Source organism: Saprolegnia parasitica (genome assembly GCF_000151545.1).
Source record: "Saprolegnia parasitica CBS 223.65 unplaced genomic scaffold supercont2.1, whole genome shotgun sequence".
Classification (NCBI taxonomy): domain Eukaryota; phylum Oomycota; class Saprolegniomycetes; order Saprolegniales; family Saprolegniaceae; genus Saprolegnia; species Saprolegnia parasitica.
Window position 1 is genome coordinate 1,292,099 of NW_012156395.1, and position 21,671 is coordinate 1,313,769.

The 21,671-nt window shown below is 55.3% G+C and overlaps 11 protein-coding genes across 11 annotated transcripts; 7 read left to right on the forward strand and 4 right to left on the reverse strand.

Annotated features, from left to right (window-relative positions):
* Positions 1-176: 176 nt before the first annotated feature.
* Positions 177-1,942, reverse strand: SPRG_18840 (hypothetical protein; the record flags this gene model as incomplete). The annotated part of the gene is made up of 6 exons (XM_012338666.1): positions 177-488; positions 534-639; positions 680-801; positions 849-1,169; positions 1,219-1,398; positions 1,445-1,942. 6 exons carry the CDS (start codon positions 1,940-1,942, stop codon positions 177-179), a joined length of 1,539 nt encoding a protein of 512 aa, XP_012194056.1.
* A 577-nt stretch (positions 1,943-2,519) lies between these two features.
* Positions 2,520-4,941, forward strand: SPRG_18841 (hypothetical protein; the record flags this gene model as incomplete). The annotated part of the gene is made up of 5 exons (XM_012338667.1): positions 2,520-2,960; positions 3,442-3,534; positions 3,579-3,853; positions 3,902-4,639; positions 4,689-4,941. The coding sequence occupies 5 exons, from the start codon at positions 2,520-2,522 to the stop codon at positions 4,939-4,941; spliced, it is 1,800 nt and encodes a 599-aa protein (XP_012194057.1).
* SPRG_00491 (small nuclear ribonucleoprotein Sm D2) lies at positions 4,939-5,483 on the reverse strand. The gene is made up of 3 exons (XM_012338585.1): positions 5,413-5,483; positions 5,193-5,360; positions 4,939-5,138 (listed from the first exon to the last, which is right to left on the reverse strand). Exons 1-3 carry the CDS (start codon positions 5,418-5,420, stop codon positions 4,991-4,993), a joined length of 324 nt encoding a protein of 107 aa, XP_012193975.1. The 5' UTR covers positions 5,421-5,483; the 3' UTR covers positions 4,939-4,990.
* Positions 5,484-6,250: 767 nt separating this feature from the next.
* SPRG_18842 (hypothetical protein) lies at positions 6,251-7,793 on the forward strand (the record flags this gene model as incomplete). Its single annotated transcript, XM_012338668.1, has 5 exons — positions 6,251-6,370; positions 6,416-6,922; positions 6,981-7,124; positions 7,176-7,261; positions 7,310-7,793. The coding sequence occupies 5 exons, from the start codon at positions 6,251-6,253 to the stop codon at positions 7,791-7,793; spliced, it is 1,341 nt and encodes a 446-aa protein (XP_012194058.1).
* A 283-nt stretch (positions 7,794-8,076) lies between these two features.
* Positions 8,077-8,404, forward strand: SPRG_18843 (hypothetical protein; the record flags this gene model as incomplete). Its single annotated transcript, XM_012338669.1, has 2 exons — positions 8,077-8,305; positions 8,355-8,404. The coding sequence occupies 2 exons, from the start codon at positions 8,077-8,079 to the stop codon at positions 8,402-8,404; spliced, it is 279 nt and encodes a 92-aa protein (XP_012194059.1).
* A 713-nt stretch (positions 8,405-9,117) lies between these two features.
* SPRG_18844 (hypothetical protein) lies at positions 9,118-9,842 on the reverse strand (the record flags this gene model as incomplete). Its single annotated transcript, XM_012338670.1, has 6 exons — positions 9,118-9,179; positions 9,226-9,421; positions 9,474-9,549; positions 9,592-9,674; positions 9,719-9,767; positions 9,829-9,842. The coding sequence occupies 6 exons, from the start codon at positions 9,840-9,842 to the stop codon at positions 9,118-9,120; spliced, it is 480 nt and encodes a 159-aa protein (XP_012194060.1).
* Positions 9,843-13,193: 3,351 nt separating this feature from the next.
* Positions 13,194-14,168, forward strand: SPRG_00492 (hypothetical protein). Its single transcript, XM_012338586.1, has one exon. The coding sequence runs from the start codon at positions 13,219-13,221 to the stop codon at positions 14,137-14,139; it is 921 nt and encodes a 306-aa protein (XP_012193976.1). The 5' UTR covers positions 13,194-13,218; the 3' UTR covers positions 14,140-14,168.
* Positions 14,169-16,517: 2,349 nt separating this feature from the next.
* Positions 16,518-17,475, forward strand: SPRG_18845 (hypothetical protein; the record flags this gene model as incomplete). Its single annotated transcript, XM_012338671.1, has 3 exons — positions 16,518-16,642; positions 16,686-17,238; positions 17,290-17,475. The coding sequence occupies 3 exons, from the start codon at positions 16,518-16,520 to the stop codon at positions 17,473-17,475; spliced, it is 864 nt and encodes a 287-aa protein (XP_012194061.1).
* A 202-nt stretch (positions 17,476-17,677) lies between these two features.
* On the reverse strand, positions 17,678-18,357 carry SPRG_18846 (hypothetical protein; the record flags this gene model as incomplete). The annotated part of the gene is made up of 4 exons (XM_012338672.1): positions 17,678-18,019; positions 18,065-18,165; positions 18,218-18,278; positions 18,337-18,357. The coding sequence occupies 4 exons, from the start codon at positions 18,355-18,357 to the stop codon at positions 17,678-17,680; spliced, it is 525 nt and encodes a 174-aa protein (XP_012194062.1).
* A 48-nt stretch (positions 18,358-18,405) lies between these two features.
* On the forward strand, positions 18,406-19,998 carry SPRG_18847 (hypothetical protein; the record flags this gene model as incomplete). The annotated part of the gene is made up of 8 exons (XM_012338673.1): positions 18,406-18,582; positions 18,632-18,822; positions 18,870-19,028; positions 19,073-19,199; positions 19,248-19,416; positions 19,461-19,630; positions 19,677-19,759; positions 19,815-19,998. 8 exons carry the CDS (start codon positions 18,406-18,408, stop codon positions 19,996-19,998), a joined length of 1,260 nt encoding a protein of 419 aa, XP_012194063.1.
* Positions 19,999-20,324: 326 nt separating this feature from the next.
* On the forward strand, positions 20,325-20,901 carry SPRG_00493 (hypothetical protein). The gene is made up of 2 exons (XM_012338587.1): positions 20,325-20,597; positions 20,653-20,901. Exons 1-2 carry the CDS (start codon positions 20,331-20,333, stop codon positions 20,881-20,883), a joined length of 498 nt encoding a protein of 165 aa, XP_012193977.1. The 5' UTR covers positions 20,325-20,330; the 3' UTR covers positions 20,884-20,901.
* Positions 20,902-21,671: the final 770 nt, after the last annotated feature.

Here is a 21,671-nt window from a genome sequence, read left to right on the forward strand (position 1 = left end):
GCTGATATGGACCTCTCCGTCGGTGCCAGCACGATAGTTGGCGACGCTGGCTTGTGCTTGGGGCTTCGAAAGGACTTGGCGGTTGCGACAACGTCGTGCACGACTGGCGACAGCGTCGATGTTGCATACCTACGCAAGGTCATTCGTAGTATAAGACCCTAAAATGAGGCAAACGATCACTTGGCAAGGTGCTCGCCCATCTTTTCGCCGACGGCCCGCGCGACTTTGCCGCCAAACGCGCCGCCAAACGCACTTCCGACGGCGCTACCCATGAGGCCACCCGCGGTTTCCACAAACGACTTGGCAGACGCATCGGATGTCGTCGTCCCAGGTGCTGCTTGGATGTCTGCAAAAAATGCGTCCAGCGACGATGTCACGGGGTGCCACGGGAGCTCCATGTGCACCCAGTGAGGCAGTGTGGCGTCGGCAGCAATAGATTCAAGGATTTCGAGCGAAACAAGTTTGGCGAGTTGCGGTAGCCCTTGCGGCTACACATCACAAATAAAGAAATATGAAAGAAAAATACACTGCACCGGGTGTTGGCAGCTTTCAATACTGAGCGCGAACGTCGGTGGTTCCTCGAACGCAACCCAGCCGTGGCCTGGATCGGTCATCGCTGGTGGTACCAGAAGCCGTACTCTATTGGTGCGTTAGCGCGTAGCGATGGCCAGGGATATACCGTCCACGAAACGACTTGATATGGACTCGGATCGAAACCTTGGTCTCAAAGTCAGACATGGGCACGGACGTGTGCACCTCGACACTTGCGTCGCCAGTATAGTCCAATGTGAACGCCAAGCACTATGTGAAGACGGTCACTTGGATTCTCCGCTTGGAGGGCAACGTACGAGCTCGTCGGGAGTGTGGGTCGCCACGTGCGCAAGACTAGAAATGCAAGGAGGAGTCGCTCCCAGCGTCAACTGCTTGAGCTCAAGTGTTTCGATGGACCCCGGCAGAGGCTGCTTCTGCAAGAGCCGGTTGGCCGAAGCCGCCCAGACAGCGACGAGCTGAGGCATCGACGCGTACTCTTGAAACCAGCGCGATAGCACAGCGTTGGTCCATGACACGTCGATTGGAGGCGATGTGGTCTGTCTGGCAGAGGCGACATGCAGCGCTGGACCCGCAGCGTACGCGCGGAGAGCTTCGGACGGAGCCTCTATTGCTAACATCTACAAGCCAAGAAGTGAATGACACTTGGTCTTCGAGGCAGTTGCATACGCGTTGCACGATAGTCTCGTAGTCTTGCAGCAGCCGAGTGAGGGCAATCGCGTCCAGCTGCAGTGTTGGACCGAACGAGCGGCCGAGGAACTGAGCCATAACAGCAGCATGGGCACCACCTTCGCTGGGCATCGCGTCGGATGCGCGCTGCACGAGCACACGCAGCGTCAGTAGCGTCATCTACGTGCCTGGAGTATTTAATTTCATTGATAAAAGTGTTTCGTACCCGAAAGATCTGGGACGTGGGCTTTGTCAAGCACAAGAGGCTCGTCCGCAGAGGTCTGACGTCGTCGTCGCATGATAGCGCAGAATTGATGATCTGCAATTGTGTCGAAGCACCGAGGGCTCCGCTCAAGAGACGACCAACGACGCGGTTGAACTCCTTCACTTGCAGTGGCATCGAGAGGCTATGGAGGTCCATGCCTTCCAGGCCAGAGTCGACATCGGTCGGTTGTTGCTTGGATGCGAGGGCTGCAATCGCAAGGATGTCTGTTGCCCGTACTTGTTGCGAGACCAGCGACTGCGCAAGAAAGGTAAATTGGTTCTGGTCGTCGCCGGTCGCCTCACGGGCGAGGCCGCGCCCGTGTTTCGTCTTCGACCTCGCTCTGACAACTCGAGCCGCGCCCCGCAGCAGTGGCTCCCAGCCGAGAAGCACCATCGAAAGCGCTCCGGCGGTGAAGCCCACAGCCAAAAGCATGACGCTCCAGACCAGCCAGCCCAACATCGTGCTTGGCCCTTGGAGCTGGAAAGGCGACATGCCGTTTCGCCTGTTCAGAACCGGTTCCAGATCGCTTGACGGTTAAACTGGATGGCTAACCGGCTCATTACCCATACCTTGACACCGTTCAGGGTCATTCATTGCCCATGACGTGGCAACGTCAGCAAAATGCTCCACTTGACAAACGCGGAGGCTAACACCTTGTCGAGGGTACAAAATTGCTTGGGTCCATTTGCTTTTTCGTCGAGCTGTGTTAAAAAGGCCGGGCACCTTCTTGAAGTTATTGAGCGTTGCGCCATTTAGGTTACCGTCATCTATTTTTGATCCGGCGATGGAGCATGCAGACGCACCCGCCGCGAACGAACCATCCGACGAGCCAACGACGACGCCCAACAACGTTATCGCAGAGCCCTCGGCTAGTACACCAGAGCCCGTGGTTCGCGGAGAAGAGCCGCTCCTTTCGGCCACGGTGCCGCGATTGCATGTGCCGAAGCAAGTGGGCCTCTTCGCCGAGGCCGTGCACACGTACGTTGCTGAGCATGATGACAGCAGCATTGCGGCGGACGTGAGTCATTACGGACGCATGCACCACGCGCTTGCGCTGCCAACGTCGGACAACTTCATGGTGTTGCCGTCGACCACGTCCATGTCGACGGTGGCGTCGCTCTTGAGCGATGCCTTCAAGCACCTAAACGCGCTCGCTCCGAGTCACAACAGCGCTGCCGAGACGCTCGAGGACAAGTACGCCGACATATGGGCCGAGATTGAAGCGACCAAAGCCCTCGAGAACAAGGACCGGCTGCGGCGAGCGTTCAGTGGCTGGAAGAAACGCGCGCTGCTCCTCTGTGTTGTCCGCAAGATGTCTGACCGTGCGTACGACCGGCGACGCTTCCGCATCTTTGTCGCGTGGCGCACCCGCGTGCGCTTGCTGCGGCGCATTGCGGCCAAGTACCGGCGCGCAGTGGGCCAAGTGGTAGCCCACACGTTTCAGCGCATGAAGCGCTTTGCGCAGCGCAGTCGCACGGTACGTTGGGTGCTCAATCGACGGAGGTATTCAGCGACAGTGATAGATTACCCACAAACACAGACGCGCAAGAGCCAAGACGCTGCACGTCCTTTTCGGTCGCTGGAAGCGCCACGTACAGCAGGCGCGACGTGTACAGCGGTGTCGACGCAAAAATTGCATCAAGATGCTTCGAGTGGCATTTGGGTACTGGCGCACGCGACTCGCTACGTGGAGGCAGCTCAAGCGCGGTGTCCGCCGCATCCTATCGCCGTTGAGGACCATGCATCTCCGCCTACGATGGCACCAATGGCAGCAGCAACATGCGTTTTGTGCTCGGCAATTGCAGCTTCGCCGCGACCAAGCACAGAAGCGGCGGTTCGTGCTCGAGCACTGTTTCAGGGCCTGGAAGCGACAACTCATACTTCGCTACCGCATCGAGCGAGCCAAGAAGCGTCGGCATCGGGACATCGTGAGTGATGTCGTCTCGACGTGGAGACAGTTCTACCTCGCGCGAAAAGCACTTCGGCCAGAAACGTGGACATGCGACCTCGTGGGGATTTGGCTCACAGCGCTCTTCCGCCTACCCCTCGAGGTGTGCTTTGCTAAATCCAAAAGGCGACGCTAACTCTGACATAGATCGCTGCTTCGTGTCAGGTCTCGGGAACGGAGCTTCTCCAGTTGGGATCCCGATTGCACATCGACCTTCATCAGCCGTCGTCGTGGGCGGCCACGTCATTGGAGCGCCTGTTGCCGCAGATGCCGCTCTTTTTCTGCGCGTCCCACCACCGGATGGTGCTGTTGGAGGCGATCTCGGCGCTAGCGAGCCCCGTGGTGTCGCAAGCCGCGCGCGATGCGTTAGCCCGCCACCGCCGGTCGCAGCTCGCCATGGTCACCGATCTCTCTAGTTTGCGGTAGTGTGGCGTCACGCCACGTGAACCGGTTGACCATGGGTGTGTTAGGTATTTCTGGGCCCAAGACCGTGAGCTCCTCGTGTACGTGCGCCGATTAGACCAGCTGTCACTAGCGTCCTTTCTGAGCCTCGAGACCGACGGCCTTTTGCGCGTCTTCCAGCCACAAAAGCCGTCTCACTTGACTCTCTTGGCAGCGTGCCAAGCCCAGCTTCGCGACCACGACACCGTCGTACCTTTGCCGGCGTCACCGCCAAGAAGTCCGCCTACATCGTCGCAGCCCTTGGACATCGCTGCGTGGCTCACGTCCGTGCACCTTGCTCAGTACATTCCACGCTTTTTCCAGGCGCACATCGACTCGCGCGAGAAGCTAGAGGCGCTGGACCACGCGGCGTTGCGCGACCGCCTGTACATTCACTCCAAGCTGCACCGCGACCGGCTACTCAAGTACATTACGGAGCTCAAGCATTTGCAGTCGCCGCCCAAGCACATCCCGCTCAAGAAGGGCCACGTGCCCATGGCTGCGTCCTTTCGCCTCAAGCTCGCGCTGAATCACGTCGACGAGACGACGGCGCTGCCTGTGAAACCCAAGGTCGCTGGCACAGCCAAGTTGCAGAAGCAGCTGCGGGCACTCTTCTTCAGCGTCTGCCGCGCCATGGAAGAGCGCGAGTGGAGCTTGGATCAGCTCTATGCCGCAATGCAGTCGACGTCCGTCAGTGGCATCGTGGCCAAGACGCAGTTTGCCCACGTCCTACGCGGCTGGGCCATTGGTCTTTCCAGCGCCCACATGTAAGGCTCGAAGCCACCTGGGTCGTCGTCTTACCAGCGGTACATGTAGTCAAGCAATGTGGGAGGCACTCGCGCGCATGGATCCATCGTCCAAGCGGGGCGTCGGGTACACGGCGTTTATGACTTTCTTTCTCGATGTGCTCGAGCAGCGCTACGAGCTACTGGCACTGGCCATCCAGACGCTCCAGGACGAAAGCCATAAAGGCGAGAAGCAGCGCGAGCAGCTCAGTCAGCTCTTGCAGTCGGCGGGTCGCGCACGCCGTATCTTGACGCTCGCAGGCGTCGACATGACACGGCGATAGTGCTTTGCGCGGTGTATTTATGTTATTCAGGCAGCGCAACCATCCTCATCTAGTTGTGCGGGTTGCGCAGGACGAGGATGACCGAGTCGCCACGGAGAAACATCTTGCTCACAAAGCGCTCGACGTTCTTCGGCTTGCCCTTGCCTTTGGTCGTCTTGGGGACCTCTGTCCACATCTCCTTGACATTTTCGAGCACCCTGCATTATCGCACATGAGCGACCGACGTTGCATGGAGGATCAAGACTGCTTACATGTTGCAATGGCGGTCGAACGCCTTGACGCGGGCCAATAACTTATGGTTGTTGCGCACGTTAATGAGCACCTGCGAGTTGTTCTTGACGCTCTGCATGAGGAGCGAGAGCGGGCCGTTGAGGAACTCGTCCTCGTCTTCCTTGGTCGTCACGCGCTTGTCGTCGATGCTACGGCCAGGAAGCTGCATGAGCGCCTCATCATCAAGGGCGACCGGCGTACGAGGCCATGTTGCTGCTGCGGTCAGGTGCAATCCACTCCACTACTGGGCGGCTGCGAGCCTCCGGGATTTGAATTTTAATACATCGAATCTATTAGTCTTACTAAAAACTAGTCGTAGAATGTGATATTTTTATCGATAGGTTTTGAAAGCTTACATACAAATACTTAGGTCGTACAATTGATAGCTACACCTCTCAAACTAAATATCGAAGGAGTCCATCAATAGAGTGAGAAACTAAAATAGTGTTTGAGTCATGCACCCACCGAGTTCGCGTGGCCCTGCAAAGTGAGAGTCACACTAACATTAGACCTCAAATGCCCATCGACTACGAACTAGCTTGTGTAATGGAGCAGTGGGGTGATGCCTTGTCGATGGATCCTCTTCTGGAATTTGATTCAACGGGTTGGGACTCCTTGACTGCCAAGTTGAAGTCGAGCGTTGAAGGGTCATTGCGGTATTTGTCGTGCACACTTGCTCCTGCTGGATTTTAGGTCTCGGTCTGAAGTCGATTAATTAGGCCGATGAATCGAGCTAGGATCGTCCTGAACAGATACCCGTAGAACATTTGAACGGGTTCTGGAATCCGATCAAACTATATAAAGAGCCATCGCATGATAGCATAAAAAGCCACACCGCCGCGCGTTTCTGCCTGGGACACAAGTACATGTTACAACACTTCTCGCACGATTGCATCCTCGCCGCCTCCCTCGTTGACGACGTGAACGGCCACGCACCACGCGTGTGAATATAGTGTGCTATGCGTTGCGAGAGGTAGTGGCAGAGTGTTGGTCGTAAGCCGTCGCGTCCAATGGATAGAGCTCATCAGTATTTGGAAAGATGAAGGTCAAGACCATCTCGCGCGTCGAGAGCCAATTCACGCAGGAGCTCGCGACGGACAAGACCAAGATCCACCGCAACTATGACCCGTCGCTGCACCCGTTCGAGCGTCCGCGTGAGGTGCGTCCTCGTCTCTCTTTCCAAGTTCTCAGGTTGCAGTTGTAGTACACGCGCGCGTTGAACGCCACCAAGCTCGACAAAATCTTCGCCAAGCCGTTCATTGCGGCGCTCGACGGCCACTGCGACAGCGTGAGCTGCTTTGCAAGCTCGCCCAAGAGTCTCGTGGCCTTTGTCAGTGGCGCTTGCGATGGCGAAATCCGCCTCTGGGACTTGCCCCGGCGCAAGTGCGTCTGGTCGGTCTACGGCCACGCGGGCTTCGTGCGTGGCCTCACAACGGCCCCCGACGGCAACACGTTCTTCTCGTGCAGTGAAGACAAGACCATCAAGCAGTGGAAGCTCGCGATCGCGATCGGCGACGACGAGCAGCCCGAGGCGCTGCAGACCTTCCACGGCAAGGAGCCCTTCATGGGCATCGACCACCATTGGAGCAACAGCACATTCGCGACATGCAGCTCCGTCGTCCAGGTATGGGACCACCAGCGGTCGGATCCGCTGCACGAATTCTCGTGGGGCGCCGACTCGATCACGTCTGTCAAGTTCAACCCGGCCGAGGTACAATTGATGAATGCCTGACGTCGGATAGCGTTCAGGACTGATGACTGGGTGATAGCCGAGTCTGCTGGCGTCGACGGGCTCGGACCGCGCCATCAACCTCTACGACACACGCGTGGCGACCTCGATGCGCAAGGTTGTGCTCGAGATGCGCTCCAACGCGCTCGCGTGGAACCCTCGCGAACCGTACCACTTTACTGTCGTACGATTACCCTATTTGCTACGTTTCGGTGACCTCATTTCCACGGCACAGGCCAACGAGGACCACAACTTGTACACGTTTGACATGCGCAACCTGGATCGCGCGCTCATGGTACACAAGGACCACGTGTCGGCTGTGTACGTAGTCCAAAGCGGGTTGCCGAGGATCTCACTGTCCACTTGTAGCATGGACGTGTCGTACTCGCCGACGGGCCGCGAGTTTGTCAGCGGTTCGTACGATCGCACGATCCGCATCTTCAACGTGCGCTCGGCAAAGAGTCGCGAGGTGTACCACACGAAGCGCATGCAGCGCATCTTTGCGGTCAAGTTCAGCGCCGACTCCAAGTTTGTGCTCTCGGGCTCGGACGACACGAACATCCGCATCTGGAAGGCCGAAGCGTCCAAGCACCTCGGGAAGCTCGCGCCGCGTGAGCGCAAGCAAGTCGAGTACAAGGATGCGCTCAAGAAGCGATTCCAGCACCTCACTGAGGTCCGGCGCATCGCCAAGCACCGCCACGTGCCCAAGGCCATCAAGAAGGCGTCGATGGCCAAGCAGGAAGCCAACGAGCGCGACAACAAGAAGCTCGAAAACCGTCGGAAGCACTCGCGGCCCGGCAAGGTGCCGTACGTTGACACGCGCAAGAAGACGGTGATCCGCAACATGGAGTAGAGAGCAGGTCTCTATGTTACTATATGCATCGTTCTTATTAATACTACTACGCTACAACTACACACATACCATTGACAATTTGTACATCGTTCGGGCTACTCTAAACTTGGCAAACGTGCACTCCTCGACGCCTCTATGTCGGCGTCCTCCGTACAGCTGTTCATGTACCCGTCGCGTCCTCACTCGCTTCAAGTCTGGGAGAGGCTGCGCCAGCATCTGAAGCGCACCGATATTTCACAAGCAATGGATGGCACATCTCTAATCTCGGCAAAGAAGCGGCAGCATGGGCTTTCACATCACGGCTGACTCGACGCCCACTTCCCGCCACCAGTCCGCGGGGTCGATGGCAACTGTGCTTCGTCGCCGATTGATTGAGATCCCTCCGCCGCTAGACATGGCCGACCTCGGGTCACCACGCTTTCCGCACGTGTGCATGACCTTTGTCGACCGAACTCGGACCGTAGCTGCCGAGTATAAGGCAGTGTCCAGTGCAGCCCGGCACGCAGACGCCCGTAACCCGTCCACTCTTCTCACCGAGGTGTCCTTAACTTTGCATTGTAGGCAGCGATGGATGGCATCAACGTGGGTTCGGACCATCCGCCGCCCCGTAGAACGTATCAAAAACTCGAGAACCATACAAGATCGTTTGTCTTCTTTCTCGTCTGTGAGGTTTATGGACGCAAGTTGACGGGGGCAACCGAATCCGTGCGTCGACTCGACAGAAAGCCGTGGGGATCTCCGAGGGGAGGAGACATTGGTAACTGCATGGGAGGCCGTTGACAATCCGCATAGTGCTCGGCGCAGTCATACGCGTGCCGGTGTCGTTCTGGCGAGTGGTCATAGCGACTCGACGGTGCTGCGTCGCGGCGGTCAGAAGGGACATCGTCGTAGTGAGCTGAAGCGTAACGGGCATAACCACGTCGCCCGTCGTCGGGATGAGCTCGCCAGTCGTCGCGCAAAAAGTCCAGCGCCGGGTCGTACGTCATGTGCCCATGACGTGCCGTGCGGTACTGCAACGCGAGAGGCGCGTGGCTACTGTTACCACTTCGTGGGCCGCCGTGTGCGTCCATCGGCCGAGCAGCTGCGCGCTGCCGCTCGTGGTCGTCGTAGGACGACATGATTTCCCGCCGTCCACCATCCCCTGGCCGAGGCTTCTCCCGACGTGGCGCAATCTCGGCGTGTCGATGGCCATCGTCAGCGTGCCGTCGGTCGTTCTGTTTGCCGTCACGTCGTCCATGCGCACTCCAATCGTTCTCTCGGACAGTAGCGAGTGACGGGTCGGTCGCGTACCCCGCGTGCACCTGCGCCACACTCGAGTAGCTCTTTAAGTACGCCTCAATGGCGTGGCGAAGGAGCGTGATGCGATAGAACGAGGCTTCGTAGTACCTAAGTGGTATGGTGCTGGCATCACCATCGCTGCTGTTGGACATACAGATCGCGGAGCGTGTCGATGCTCTCGGGCAAAGTCTTGTCGCGCAGGAAGGCGTAAATAAACTTGAAGACGAGCCAGTCGCGATCAAAAAGTAGTGGCCGCGGCCGTCGGTGCCGAGTTTGGGCTGGGTCGTACACAGCTGCGCGAGGATTGAAAATCGATCGCGGGCCCAGACGCTGACCGTGGACTTGAAGAGCTAATACATAGTTCTGGATATCATATGCTTAGCATAACACAAGCACGCGTACTTTGCCACCAATGTTGAAGTGGACGACAGTGTCGGGAGACAAAAATTCGAGCTTTGCGGCCACTTGCTTCTCAAACCTAGCGCCTCGTAGTAGCAACGCCACGAAAACCAACGCGTACGCAGCGCGATCCTTCTCGTAATGTTGCTGCTGTTTCTCGATCGAGACCCACTCGTCGCTAAGCTTCTTCTTCTCTTGAGCGAGCTAGAACGACACAGTGATTGTTGGACTTCGTCGGCAGGTCGTACCGCTGTCTCCTCCTTCTCTAGAGCCTCCCACTCGCGCCGATACTTGTCCCTTCAGATCCGTGAGAGTGAAATCGCGATGGACTGCAGCAATTTGACCGCAGGGTACGTACTTGATCTCGTCCATAAAAGCAAGTGTCCCTCGCGGTTCAGAATGAAACGGATTCGAATGGCCAGATTCGCTAGATCTCAGCGCCACAACTTTAGGTCACCCACATTTCGCTACCAGTTCTAGTATGAACTTTGGCGCTGTTCATGTGATGAATGCTGTGATACCTCCTCTCGACCTTGTCTCGCTACCTGTCTCTCTACTAGTAGTATGTATTAATACGTACACCCACGTGCACCGTTGATCCACAGTGAATGCGACAAAACTCAAGCCCTACTAAGCTTAGAACGGGGCAAAAACGTCCTAATTACTCGACTCCACGATCGACACGCGGGACTTTCAACACTCTCCTCTTTTCTACTTGTAGTCGTTGAAGACAGCGCGGGCGGCCAGTGAAAGCTAAGTTGATGCGATCAACGAAGCTTTTGAATACACAACACTTGTAGTTACAGACGAAAATGGACCTGGCCTCGTCCCCCGCCTCTCGCCTTGCTGAACCCAGCTCGATGGATGCCTCCAGTCCTTGTGCTTGTTCTGTGGAGGAGCAAGCCTTGTGGGACATAAAAGCCAGCATGAATGCATACGTTGGGCTCATTTTAATTTTCAGCGATAGTGCTTCAGTGCGTTAGTCGCCACGCACCAGACAATTGCGGCCAAGGCCAAAAGGTACAAGACTTCGAACAAGAAGACCATCCAGGCGAAGGCCAAGTCATGGCACAAGGCGAATCAGGCGCCTCGAGCGGCATACGAGTGAGCACGGTACAATATCCTTGCTCCCAAACCGAGTGGTTTCTCATGTCTTTTCGTCAAATACTGCACGGTTAGACTCATCACTTTCTTGGCAGCTCCTGTGCAGAGCGCCATTCTTTAAAAAGCCATGGCGCTGATGGACGAGGCCAAGAAGGCGCGGCAGTGTATCGCCGACCAAAAGTGCCACGCACTGAACAAGGACGTTGTGGTCTTGGCAGCAATCGCTTCCTTGTTGTCGGCCTTGCAGGCCTTGTTTTGGGCCGCAATCTTGCCCTTGTTCACAGTGAACAAGGCCTGCAAGGCCGACAACAACGAAGCGATCGCGGCCAAGACCACAACGTCCTTGTTCAGTGCGTGGTACTTTTGGTCGGCGATACGCTGCCGCGCCTTCTTGGCCTCGTCCATCAGCGCCATGGCTTTTTAAAGAATGGCGCTCTGCACAGGAGCTGCCAAGAAAGAGGCCGTTGGTTCGATTTTCATACCCGGACGATTCAACGCCGAGCCGAGCACTTTTGCGTTGCACAATAATGCACACCTTTTGCTGCGTTTCACCAATGAGAACGTAGCTGTGTTCCCATTTCGTCTAATCAAATACTGCACGGTTAGACCCATCATGTCATGATGTCTAGCGGTAGTTGTTAACGAAACATATTCGCTATAAAGGGTAATCTTGTATTGACCATTTTAAGAAGATTATTGTTTTCCTCATTGTATAAAGCGTGTTTTCTACCGTGAAAAGTACAGTTATGAGCTTCATAAACACAGGTGTGTATCTCAACATGACTCGCAAAGGGTAATATGCATTCAGAGTGGTGCATAGATTTGTAATCATTCGCTCATAAGGTAGGACAACATGTACATTCTAGGGTACAATCCAAAAGATAGAAATAAATAATTTCAGAGTGGTGCATAGATTTGTAATCATTCGCTCATAAGGTAGGACAACATGTACATTCTAGGGTACAATCTAAAAGATAGAAAATAAGAACAAATCGAGGTTGGGTTAGCGCTTTGAAGGTGTTGTCATACTCCAACAACATCTCGAGAGACGCAGAAGGGATCAAAGACACAGGGCAAAGTAATAGTCATCACTCCCGTCGTCAAGTTCGAAGATAAGATAATATAGTAAAGGCTCAGATGGTGATGCATGTTATAATTCCACATAATTGTCGTTCAGAACAGGTCTGTAAATAACAATCCTCATTGCCATTGTTTTAAGAAGTGGTATGTAAATAATGTGCAGATTAATGAGCTTCATAAACACAGGTGTATGTCTCAACATGACTCGCAAAGGGTAATATGCATTCAGAGTGGTGCATAGATTTGTAATCATCGCTCATTTTCGTATAAACACCTACGACTACTAGGTACTAGTAAAGATGTCAGCAAGACATTGTTGATACGACCGTACATGACAACGGCCGCATCCGTAGGAATCGCTGAATAGTATTGCTTCCGTATAAAGTACTGGTTCAGTCACAATAAGATCAAACTTTTCAGCGGGATCAAAAATACTGCCGGCGTGGAGTGATGGGAAGCAGATTTTCAAAATATCATATAAAATGCAGTGAAGTTGTAAGGGTCATACCATTGAAGAAATATCATCGCGATAACGCGGATCTAGAACACGGACCAATGGAAATAAAAATCATACCCTTTTTTCCTACAATAAGAGGCTACGTAAAGTGATGTGTGTTGCTCACATTATGGGTGATAGTGTATATCTTGCCTTCACGGCTAGTTGGTTCAAGCCTCAGAGAAGTTTGTTTGCATCATCGCAACACGATTCTAGAACATAAACATACTCAAATGGCTCAGAAGTGCACTAAAACGATTCCGGATGACAACTCATACGTGGAGTACAAGCAATGCTCCATCGCAGTCTTCCATGTGCAAACTACCGATGGTTCTAGGCGTCGCTCGAGGCACTTGCCTCGGAAGCAGCAAATTCCGAACTGACAGCTTTCTTGGGCGGCTCTAGCGGCTTGACGATTGGTGGTCTGGCAACGATAATTTTAATTCTGGTGCGTCAAATTTTAATTGTCACCCGCTTTTTTATACAGAATGCGAGCTATTTGGATACCATTCAATAAAATATACTGTGGTGATTTTAATTTGTGGGCGAGACGCGCACGCAGCTGTGATAGGGCGGTGTTGGGGCAGCGTGTTTCGATTGGCCAAATATATTTTTGAAACGCCAGGAAGGACCTCTAGGGAACAGAGCGAGGCCACTCGGATCACGGCCTCCTTGCTATCGAGCACCTCGCCCAGATAGCTTTGTCTGGATCCAAGCGCATCAAATGTATCAATTTTCTTCGATGAAAAAGCTCCAGTATCCTTTAGAGCGTGATCTAGAAGAAAGGCCATAGCATTGGTCCAATGGCGTATTTCAAACCACGGTGAATTATATGTTTCGAGCCCTCAGGTATAAGAACCCTTCCTGCCTGCAAACAAGCTTACTAGGCCCCACATAAGTACAACGAGGCTATATGGAGCCAGGTTTATGGGTTGGTACAATCTTGAAAGGCCGTAGAGTGCATCATGCGGTGTATAATCCAACGCGGGAATCGTGGTGCCGGTTGGATTGAGGTTCCCAAGTGTCCGGATAACACAGCAATACACGGCGTTAGGCAAACGAGAGACGATGGCGTGGACAGCGGCCGACATGGCCGACTTGACCGGCTCTGTCGTTGTTGTAACCGGGGCAAGTTCTGGTATCGGCGAGCAGACGGCTTTGGAGCTCGCAAGAAAGGGGGCACACGTCGTGCTGGCATGTCGTAGCGCGGAAAAGGCCGCGGCCGCCAAGGAGCGCATCCTCTCCGAGGTCACAACGGCGTCCGTCGAGGTCCTACCGCTGGATCTCAACGACTTGGTGAGCGTCACGACCTTTGCCGATGCCTTCAAGGCCAAGCACGCTCACTTGGACGTTCTCGTGAACAACGCGGGAATCATGGCGGTGCCGTACGCGGTCACGGCGCAGGGCTTCGAGTCACAGTTCGGCGTCAACCACCTCGGCCACTTTGCCCTCACGGCGCAGCTCTTTGACGTACTCAAAGCTTCGCGGTCGTCGCGCATTGTGACATTGAGCAGCCTTGCGCATCGCCGTGGCGCCATCGACTTCAGCAATCTCATGCCGTCACCGCCGACCTACGGGCCCATGAAGGCATACGAGCAGTCCAAGCTATGCAACCTCGTGTTCAGCTACGAGCTCGACCGGCGGCTTCGTGCCAGGGGCTTTGAGCATGTGACATCGGTGGCGTGTCACCCAGGGTGGACCAACACGAACCTCTTCCCGCACATGTGGTCGGGTGGTCTCATGCCGTGGCTGTTCCCGATCGTGGCTCGCGTCGCACTGCAGCCTGTCCACGTTGGCTGCCTACCAACGCTGTACGCAGCAGTCGCGAAAGGTGTCAAAGGTGGCGAATACTACGGACCTCAGTCCTTCTCTCGCTGGGGCCCGCCTGTTCTCGAAGAGTCGACACCCGCCAGCCACGACAACGACGTAGCGACGCAACTCTGGGACATCAGCGAGAAACTCACCAACATCAAGTTTAATGTCGAGTAAGGCTAGTAATTCGCCGTGCACAAGAGTGCTACATGTAGTTTGCTCGCTCGTACAGCGACAAGATATCGAGTGGCAAGATGCGAGAAGACATTTTTGTCCAAAACAATTCTAGTCGTCTTTCAAAAGCAATGGTATTGAACTTCTTTCAGCATTACTAGTACGGTTGGTTGTTTCCTACAGGTCGCACATCCCTTGTCTTTCTTGGTGTCGTTGGCCGCAGCGGTAGGATTCGGAAGCACGAGACGGCTGCCGCGTGGGCGTGGTGGACCATGGTAGCAGCATTTTTCGGAGGTCGTCGCGCGGGGCTACTACTGCGGGTCTAATTCAGCCGCTTGCATCAGATTTTGTCGTCAGAGGATATAGAAGACGAACCTCCGTTTGGAGGGACATTTGAGCCAATGGTTGGACCAACTGGGGAAGCTCGAGTCCTTTGGCGAAGTGAATGTTGCTCAGCGGGTCGAAATGCGGGGCTGCATGGTGCTCCATCCACGGCAACTCTCGTCGCATGCGGTCCCACTGCACAAGAAATCCATCGTAGCGCCGACCAAGTGCCGTGACGTCTGTCGTGAGCTTTGTATACAAGACACGGAGGCGCTCGTACTCTTCGGACGACAGATAGGCAGGAGCGGGCTCGGCATCCGTCGGTGCTGGGGTTTCGCTGGCGAGTTTAGTTTGAAGCTGCGTCACGGCGCTCGACCAGCCACGATCCAGTTCAAGTAGCTGAGCTTTGCACTCTGCCAAGGCACGGTCGTGTGTTTGAGCCTGGGCACCAAAGGACTCTCGCACCGAGTCGTGAAGTGCAGAGATGGCCGCGTCGACGTGATTTCGGCTCGCCGCGATGGCTGCCTTGAGATTCTTGATATCGCTCTAGTGTACCAAGTCATAAAGATGCCTACGACGCACTTTCGGTCACCTCGAGCGCATACATTTCCGTGACCTTTTGCTCCCAGCGGTGGACACACTGCTTGTCGTTCCACTCAAAGCGGTCGTGAAAGTCTTGGATCACGTCCGGGATCAGCCCAATTTTCTTGACAAGAAGTTTGACATCGTCCGAGACACGATCCAACGTCACGGACCACTTGGTGGTCTGCGCCTCGAGCGACCTCTTGGATGTTTTGAGGTCGAGCGTCAGCTGCTGCACCCGCTTCATCGCCGCGTCAAAGTCGGCCATCGAGAGAAACGTCTTGGAGACGAATTGCACGACGCGGTCGCCCTCGAACTGAATATCGTGCGCCACCCCCGGTAGCTTTTCCGTAATAATGTTGTCGAGCGTCTCGTGGAGCTCCCGCAAAGTCGCATCAACCGAGCCTTTCCAGTTGAAGATCGCTTTCGAGTGCTCCGTTACGTGTTGTCTTGTCTGCGCCAAGACGCGGCCTTCGAGATCCTTGACGAGCTGCCGTGCACTTCGCACCTCGGCGCGACACTTGGTGATTTCGTCTTGGATTGCGCCGATTGACGACGCAGTGTTGGAGTCAATACGCTTCATCCAGTGCTCCATCTGGAACTCAGTTGTCTGCGCGACCGCGATACGCTCATGGTCGAGCATGAATCGAACTTTTGCCTCCACTGCGGGCATTTGCAACTGGGTTGCAAAGGCTGGCGTCACGAGGTCCGTGGTCCACTGCTGGAGTTCCTCCCGGAGAGCAGTGCACTGCGTCTGTGCGCCGTCGTTGATGCTTTTTACAGCATTGCGAAGATCCGAGACTGACACAGCGTCCGCAACGCGCTCATCGAGCTGGCTCACATGCGCCGACGTGACTTTGAGCGCCGCCTCCATCGCACCGACGTGTGTAAGGTGCGCTGCGTGGTTTTCGTTTACCACTGCAAGAACATCGGACGTTCGCGTGCTCAGTGCTTCGTTGAGGTTGGCACAACAGCGGGCTTCGAGCTCGAGCGTGTGCTGGGCGATGGCGTGCACGACGGCGCGGATGTCAGGGTGAAGGCCGTCGATGAGCGATGACGGGATGCCAAGCGATTGCCACAGCACCTCTGCTTTCGCAGCATTGTAGCCAAACGCCAGGGCGTTGGAGCGATCGAGGCAAAGCCGTTGGTTGCGCTGCTCCATGGCCGACCGACGCGTGCAACACGAAAAATGGCTGGGTTGTCCGTTTCATCTCGCAACATCAGTGGCTCTGACCTTCGGGCGTTGGATCAACTGGACAGCACGCTGCACGCCATCGCCGACCAAATTCCTCGTCATGCGCTACTGCTGGCTCGCAGTAGCGCGTGATGAGGAATTTCCCAGCAGCGCTGGCTTGGATCACCCGCCCAGGATCGGGTTTCGCGTCATACAATACAATATTTTAAGATAACTTTGGTTCTGTATTGGGACACGACACGTTCATTAAAACGTTCGTTGGCATCGGTAATTTTAGGACATGGACGACCGAGCGAGCGACGACGTCTGCGCGCTTCTGACGACGGTCTGCGCCGGCGACGCCACCAACCCGGACTGGGGGGTCATCCTAGAGCTCTGCGATGTAGTGGGCGCCAGCCCTGCAGAGTACGTTTACGGCTGCGCGACCTGGGCTAAGCGATCGATGTAGCGGAGAGGCAACGAGCCGCGCGATCCAGCGCCTCCTCAGCCGCCGCGAGAGCGAAGACCATGTCTCATTGGCGCTTCTTACGACAGAGACGATCATGAAGAACTGCCCGTCGTTCGTCAACCTTGTGGCCCACCGACTTTTTCTTCAAGAAATCGTCGCCCTAGTGGACGGTGATGGCCGGTATCCCGACGCAAGTGCCCGAGCGCTGCGCATGCTGCAAGAATGGTCGACCGAGTATCCGTCCCAGCCTGTGTTTCGTGATACGTTTATGCAGCTCCAGCTGCAGAGTGCGTCGGCCGGCAGCGTCGACGTTGACGACAGGACGCCAGTCGCCAAGCCATCGCTTGCACTTGAGTTTGATAAGCTGCGCCAAGACCTCGTCGTGGTGGAGGACAAGATCAAGACGTACGTCAACCTTGTGGCGCTCGGCAACTGTGAAGACGCCGAAGATGTTTTGGACTTCCTGCAGCAATGCCAACCGCGCATGAACACGCTCATTGAGGCCGGCCTTGCGGGCAAGCTTGACGAGGCAACTCTGGAAACGTGCCTCACGGTATTATAGTCAATAACGCGACAACTGTTATTAACCCGCTGCACTGTACAGGTGAACGATCGACTGATCAAGGTGCTCGAGGGCAACGTAAGCGCTGACGACGACAGTGAACCGAAGGCCCCTGCCCCGTACAGTCTTAACGACACAAGCCCCGACTACGTCTCAGGTCCGTTCTCGACGATTGCTCTTTCGGAGCCCCCGCCTGCACCCCACCGCTACCACCCGGACATGGTCTAGGCTTATTTGACTCAAAGAGCATCTTCACACTGCATGCAAACTTACGTTGGCATCGAGATGTTCATGGCGGGCAGAACAGACCATTTTTGATGAGCGTAGTACGATGGCGACCACTCGTGTGCTGTGATATGCGTCGACTTGCTGCTTCCCAATGTACATACATGTACTAGTAGTGCGTAGCAAGCAATACGCAAAAACTGAGTTACTTGGCAAAGCCTTTGGCCGCCTTTGTCTTGATCCACTCTACCTCGTCTTCCGTCGCATCGCGCGCGTCACCCGGGTCGAGCGACGCGGGCACGATCGTGTTGGTAAATTCGTCGTAAAAGCCGTTGCCAGCATCGTAATAGCCGCACGGCAGCATCTTCTGGACGCCCTCGGTGCAATACGCAGTTTCTCCAGGAGGTTTGATGCCGTAGCCGTTGGCATGCGGGGCCGTCGCGTGCGCGACCTTTTCGCAGTGGTACCGGCGATCGCCTTCGGTGCTGTAATTCCACGGCGTCGCGTACTCGAGGCCGTCCGAAAACGTGAAGGTGCCGTCCACTTTCTATCACGGTCTTGGGCGATAGAGATCTGGAAACATCGAGCGCACCTTGCCGTCCTTCCACGTGCCGTCGTAGCGGCCTTGGGGAAAGAAGAGCGTGCCTCGGCCGTGGAACTGGCCATTCTGGAAGTCGCCTTCGTACCGAGAGCCTACGGAGCGCCGTGGGCCAAGACACCACTTTATGGTTGCCGAATTGCACACCGTCCGGAAACGTGTAGACGCCGTGGCCGTTGAGCCGCCCGAAGCTCGCGTTGCCTTCGTACTACAGCACCAAATCGCGAGGACATGAGGATCAAAAGAGGTTGCGCGACGAGGTGCACCGAGCTCTGCGTGTACTCCATCACAACAACACTGCGAGGAAAAACACTAGTGGTGTGCCTAAATTTAAGATGCCGAAACCTCTGCCGACGACAGCGGATCGACTCGAGACGCTCTTTGCCGATGCCCTCCGCGCACAAGAGATGGAGCGGTCGCGCCTCGCGATCCGCTTGTTTACGCAGATCATTGACGAAGACGACGCTGGCCACGACACCATTGTGTACCAAGCGTACGTTCACAAGTACAAGGTCTACCCGATACGCAAGGTAAAACGGCAGTCTCATGCATCTCCGATAGCTAGAGTGCTCGTTTTTGCTCTACAAGGTCGCGCGAGCTACGGCGAACGCGATGCTTGAGCGCTTTCACGGCGCTCACGAAGCCTATTTGCTTAAGGCTCGCGCCGAGGCCAAGCTGAACAAATCGGCCGCGTCCGTGGCCTCGATAATCGCTGGCCTCGCCCACAACCCGATTCACGGAGCCCTTCTGCGGTATCTACTTTTCCGTGGAGTATTCAACTTCAAGCTTTAGAATGTAGAGAGCTCGAAGAGAACCGAGAGGTACAGCGGCAAGCAACCAGTGCCACAGAGCGCAGCAAGCCGCGGGCAACGTTTGACGGACCGCCGTATAGCATGGACATTGTGGATATCCCCGACACCTTTGTCGGTGTTGAGGCACTCCGGACAGTGCCCAGCCGGTAAGAACATTGCTTGTACGTTCCACCTTCAAGTGACGTGGAAGGTATGACTTTTTTGGCGCATTTTCTGCTGACTTGATTGCCCGTCTCGATGCTCTCGAAGCTGCTCCTTTACAGTTATCGCTCTTGTCCAAACCCGTGGTTTCCACGCTCGCACGGGCAGCGTCACTTGTGCGGTTTTGAGCATTGAGTTCGAGGTTGTGAAAAATGGCCGCGTAGGCGCCCAGGAGCACCAACCTCGCCAAGCTCTGCATGCCCCGCGACTTTGTCCTGAGCTACTACGAAGCAGCTGCGAATGCCAGCTCGTCCCTCTACGAACGTGACTGCGGTGTCATCCTCAGCCGCGCCGTCCATTTGCTGGAAACTCTACCGTTTGAGATGCATTGCGGTAGTCACCTGCAGAGAACGACATATTTTGGAGCAAGCTCGTAGCCTTTGTGCTCGACATTGACGACACGGCGCTCGTGAGCTACGGCTATATGAAGTCGACCAAGTTTGAGGCGATTCCTATGACCCAATTCCAGTACCTCGTGCACGGCTCACCACCAGCAAATCCTATGGTCCTCCGGTTCTACGCCTACTTGAAGTGGAAGGGCGTTGAAGTACTTTTGAGGCCATGATGGTGCTGGATTGGTATGTGTTTTCTAGGTGGTTTTCGTGTCGGAGCGACCGGAGCGGACCCGAGATGCGACACTACGAGCGCTGTTTCTTGCTGGCTATCGCGAAGATATGTGCGCTGCTTGGCTGGGCAATGCCTGTCGATTAACATCGTTTTATATCGCGTAGATTGGTTTTGCGCCAACCTAATGAGCACCTCATGTCGACGGCCAACTTCAAGCAGCGAGCGCGCGCAAAGCTCCAAAAAGAGTACAAGATCATCGGGTGTCTCGGTGATCAGTTTGGTGACATTACGGGCAACTACACGGGCGCCCGCTTCAAGCTCCCGAATTATCTATACACAGTCGAGTAGAATGCATTGAAAACACGGTACTACTTTGTATCAACTCCCAAACGCACACTGGGTGCTCCATGCATTATCAACTAACAAGCTTACTACGAGGACTACATAAGCAAATTGAAGCATAGCTCAAGTGTGACGCAACGCTGCCAGCATACACTGGTGTCACCTGGTAGCCTAATGTCGAGTTTATGTAGAGTTTGTGTCAATGTTCTGCATGGTTTGTGATGCTCTCACATGTCAAGGCTTGCTTCGAGCTGTCCGCTGCATTCGTCCGGAAAGCGTGTCCCGTGGCCTAGATATCCGGATAACCGAGCCCACAGATCGCGCGACATATTTGGAAAATGGCTGGCGTGCGCTCCATCGTCCGCTTGGCGCATCGCCACGTAGCTCGCGCGTCTGGCTGCGCGCTGCCGCAACTCAAGCCCGCAATGAAGCCTTCGACGCGCGCATTTATTGCCTCGCGGACCATGGCCTTTAGCACGGAGGCGGCCGTGCCGAGCATGACCGAGTCGGAGTTCATGAAGCTCAGTGACGTCGTGCTGAACGACATCCTCGAGATGATGGATGGCATCGAAGCGATTCTGCCTGACGCCGACATTACGCTCTCGGTTAGCAATCCTTGATCGAGTAGAGCGACGACGGTCTAACACTTTCTACTTGTAGCAAGGCGTTTTGACCATCAACCTCGGTGAAGATGGCACGTGGGTGCTCAACAAGCAAGGTCCCAACCGCCAGATCTGGTGGTCGTCGCCCGTGAGCGGCCCAAAGCGCTTCGAGTACGACTCGCGCCTCAAGAAGTGGTTTAACACGCGTGAGAAGCAGCAAGAACTTGTCGAGCTTTTGACCGAAGAAGTCGAAGACATTACTGGCATCATCGTGTACACGGAAAACTAACTAGATGTTGTACCTCGATTCTTTACGTCCGTCGTTGTTGCTGCTGTCATAAGAGCAGCATCGACGCGATTGCGTGCCGTGATGTAGTCCTGCGGTTCCACGTGAGCCAAACCTTTGACACACAGAGACAGTATGACATCGAGAAGGAGCGCTCGCGCCTCGGATGACGACACTTGACGTCCAACCGGTACCGACAGTCCCTTGCGCCAAACTTCGAGCTCCTCCCAGCGCCCAATGCGCACGTCACGGCGCTGGCGCTTGTGGGCACGACGATTGTTTTGCATCTGACGCACCGCTAGTGCCTCAAAACGAGCCCGTTCCTAAACCAGCGTGACGAAACTACATGGTGCTAAATCAGAATGGCACCGTGGCGGAAAGTGCTCTCCACGCTGCTTGCATTTGCTTTGCGGAGCATCTGCGATCACGCTTCTGGTGGCTACGGCGGTGCTGCGAAAAGATATCGAGCCCCGAAACCTGTGCCTAGTCAAACCTGTTTACATACAAGAAAAGTAGCGCATTTGTGATACCTCTGGCCGGCGCTTGGGCGATTGAAGATGGATTGAAGAAGGGGGCTGCGGAATGGAGGTGTCGACGTCAATTGGTAGGAGGCCCGAATACCAGGAGCCGCCGTTTCGCACGGCCTCTCCGAATACGAGGCTTCGTTGGAACAGTACTTGCTCCAAGATCGTGTGCGCGATAGCACCCTGAAAAGCTGCGGGAAGACCCATGTCTTTGCAAGTCTAAGTTGTTGTGTAGTGCGGTCATGAGGGATCCCGAATACCTGGCTC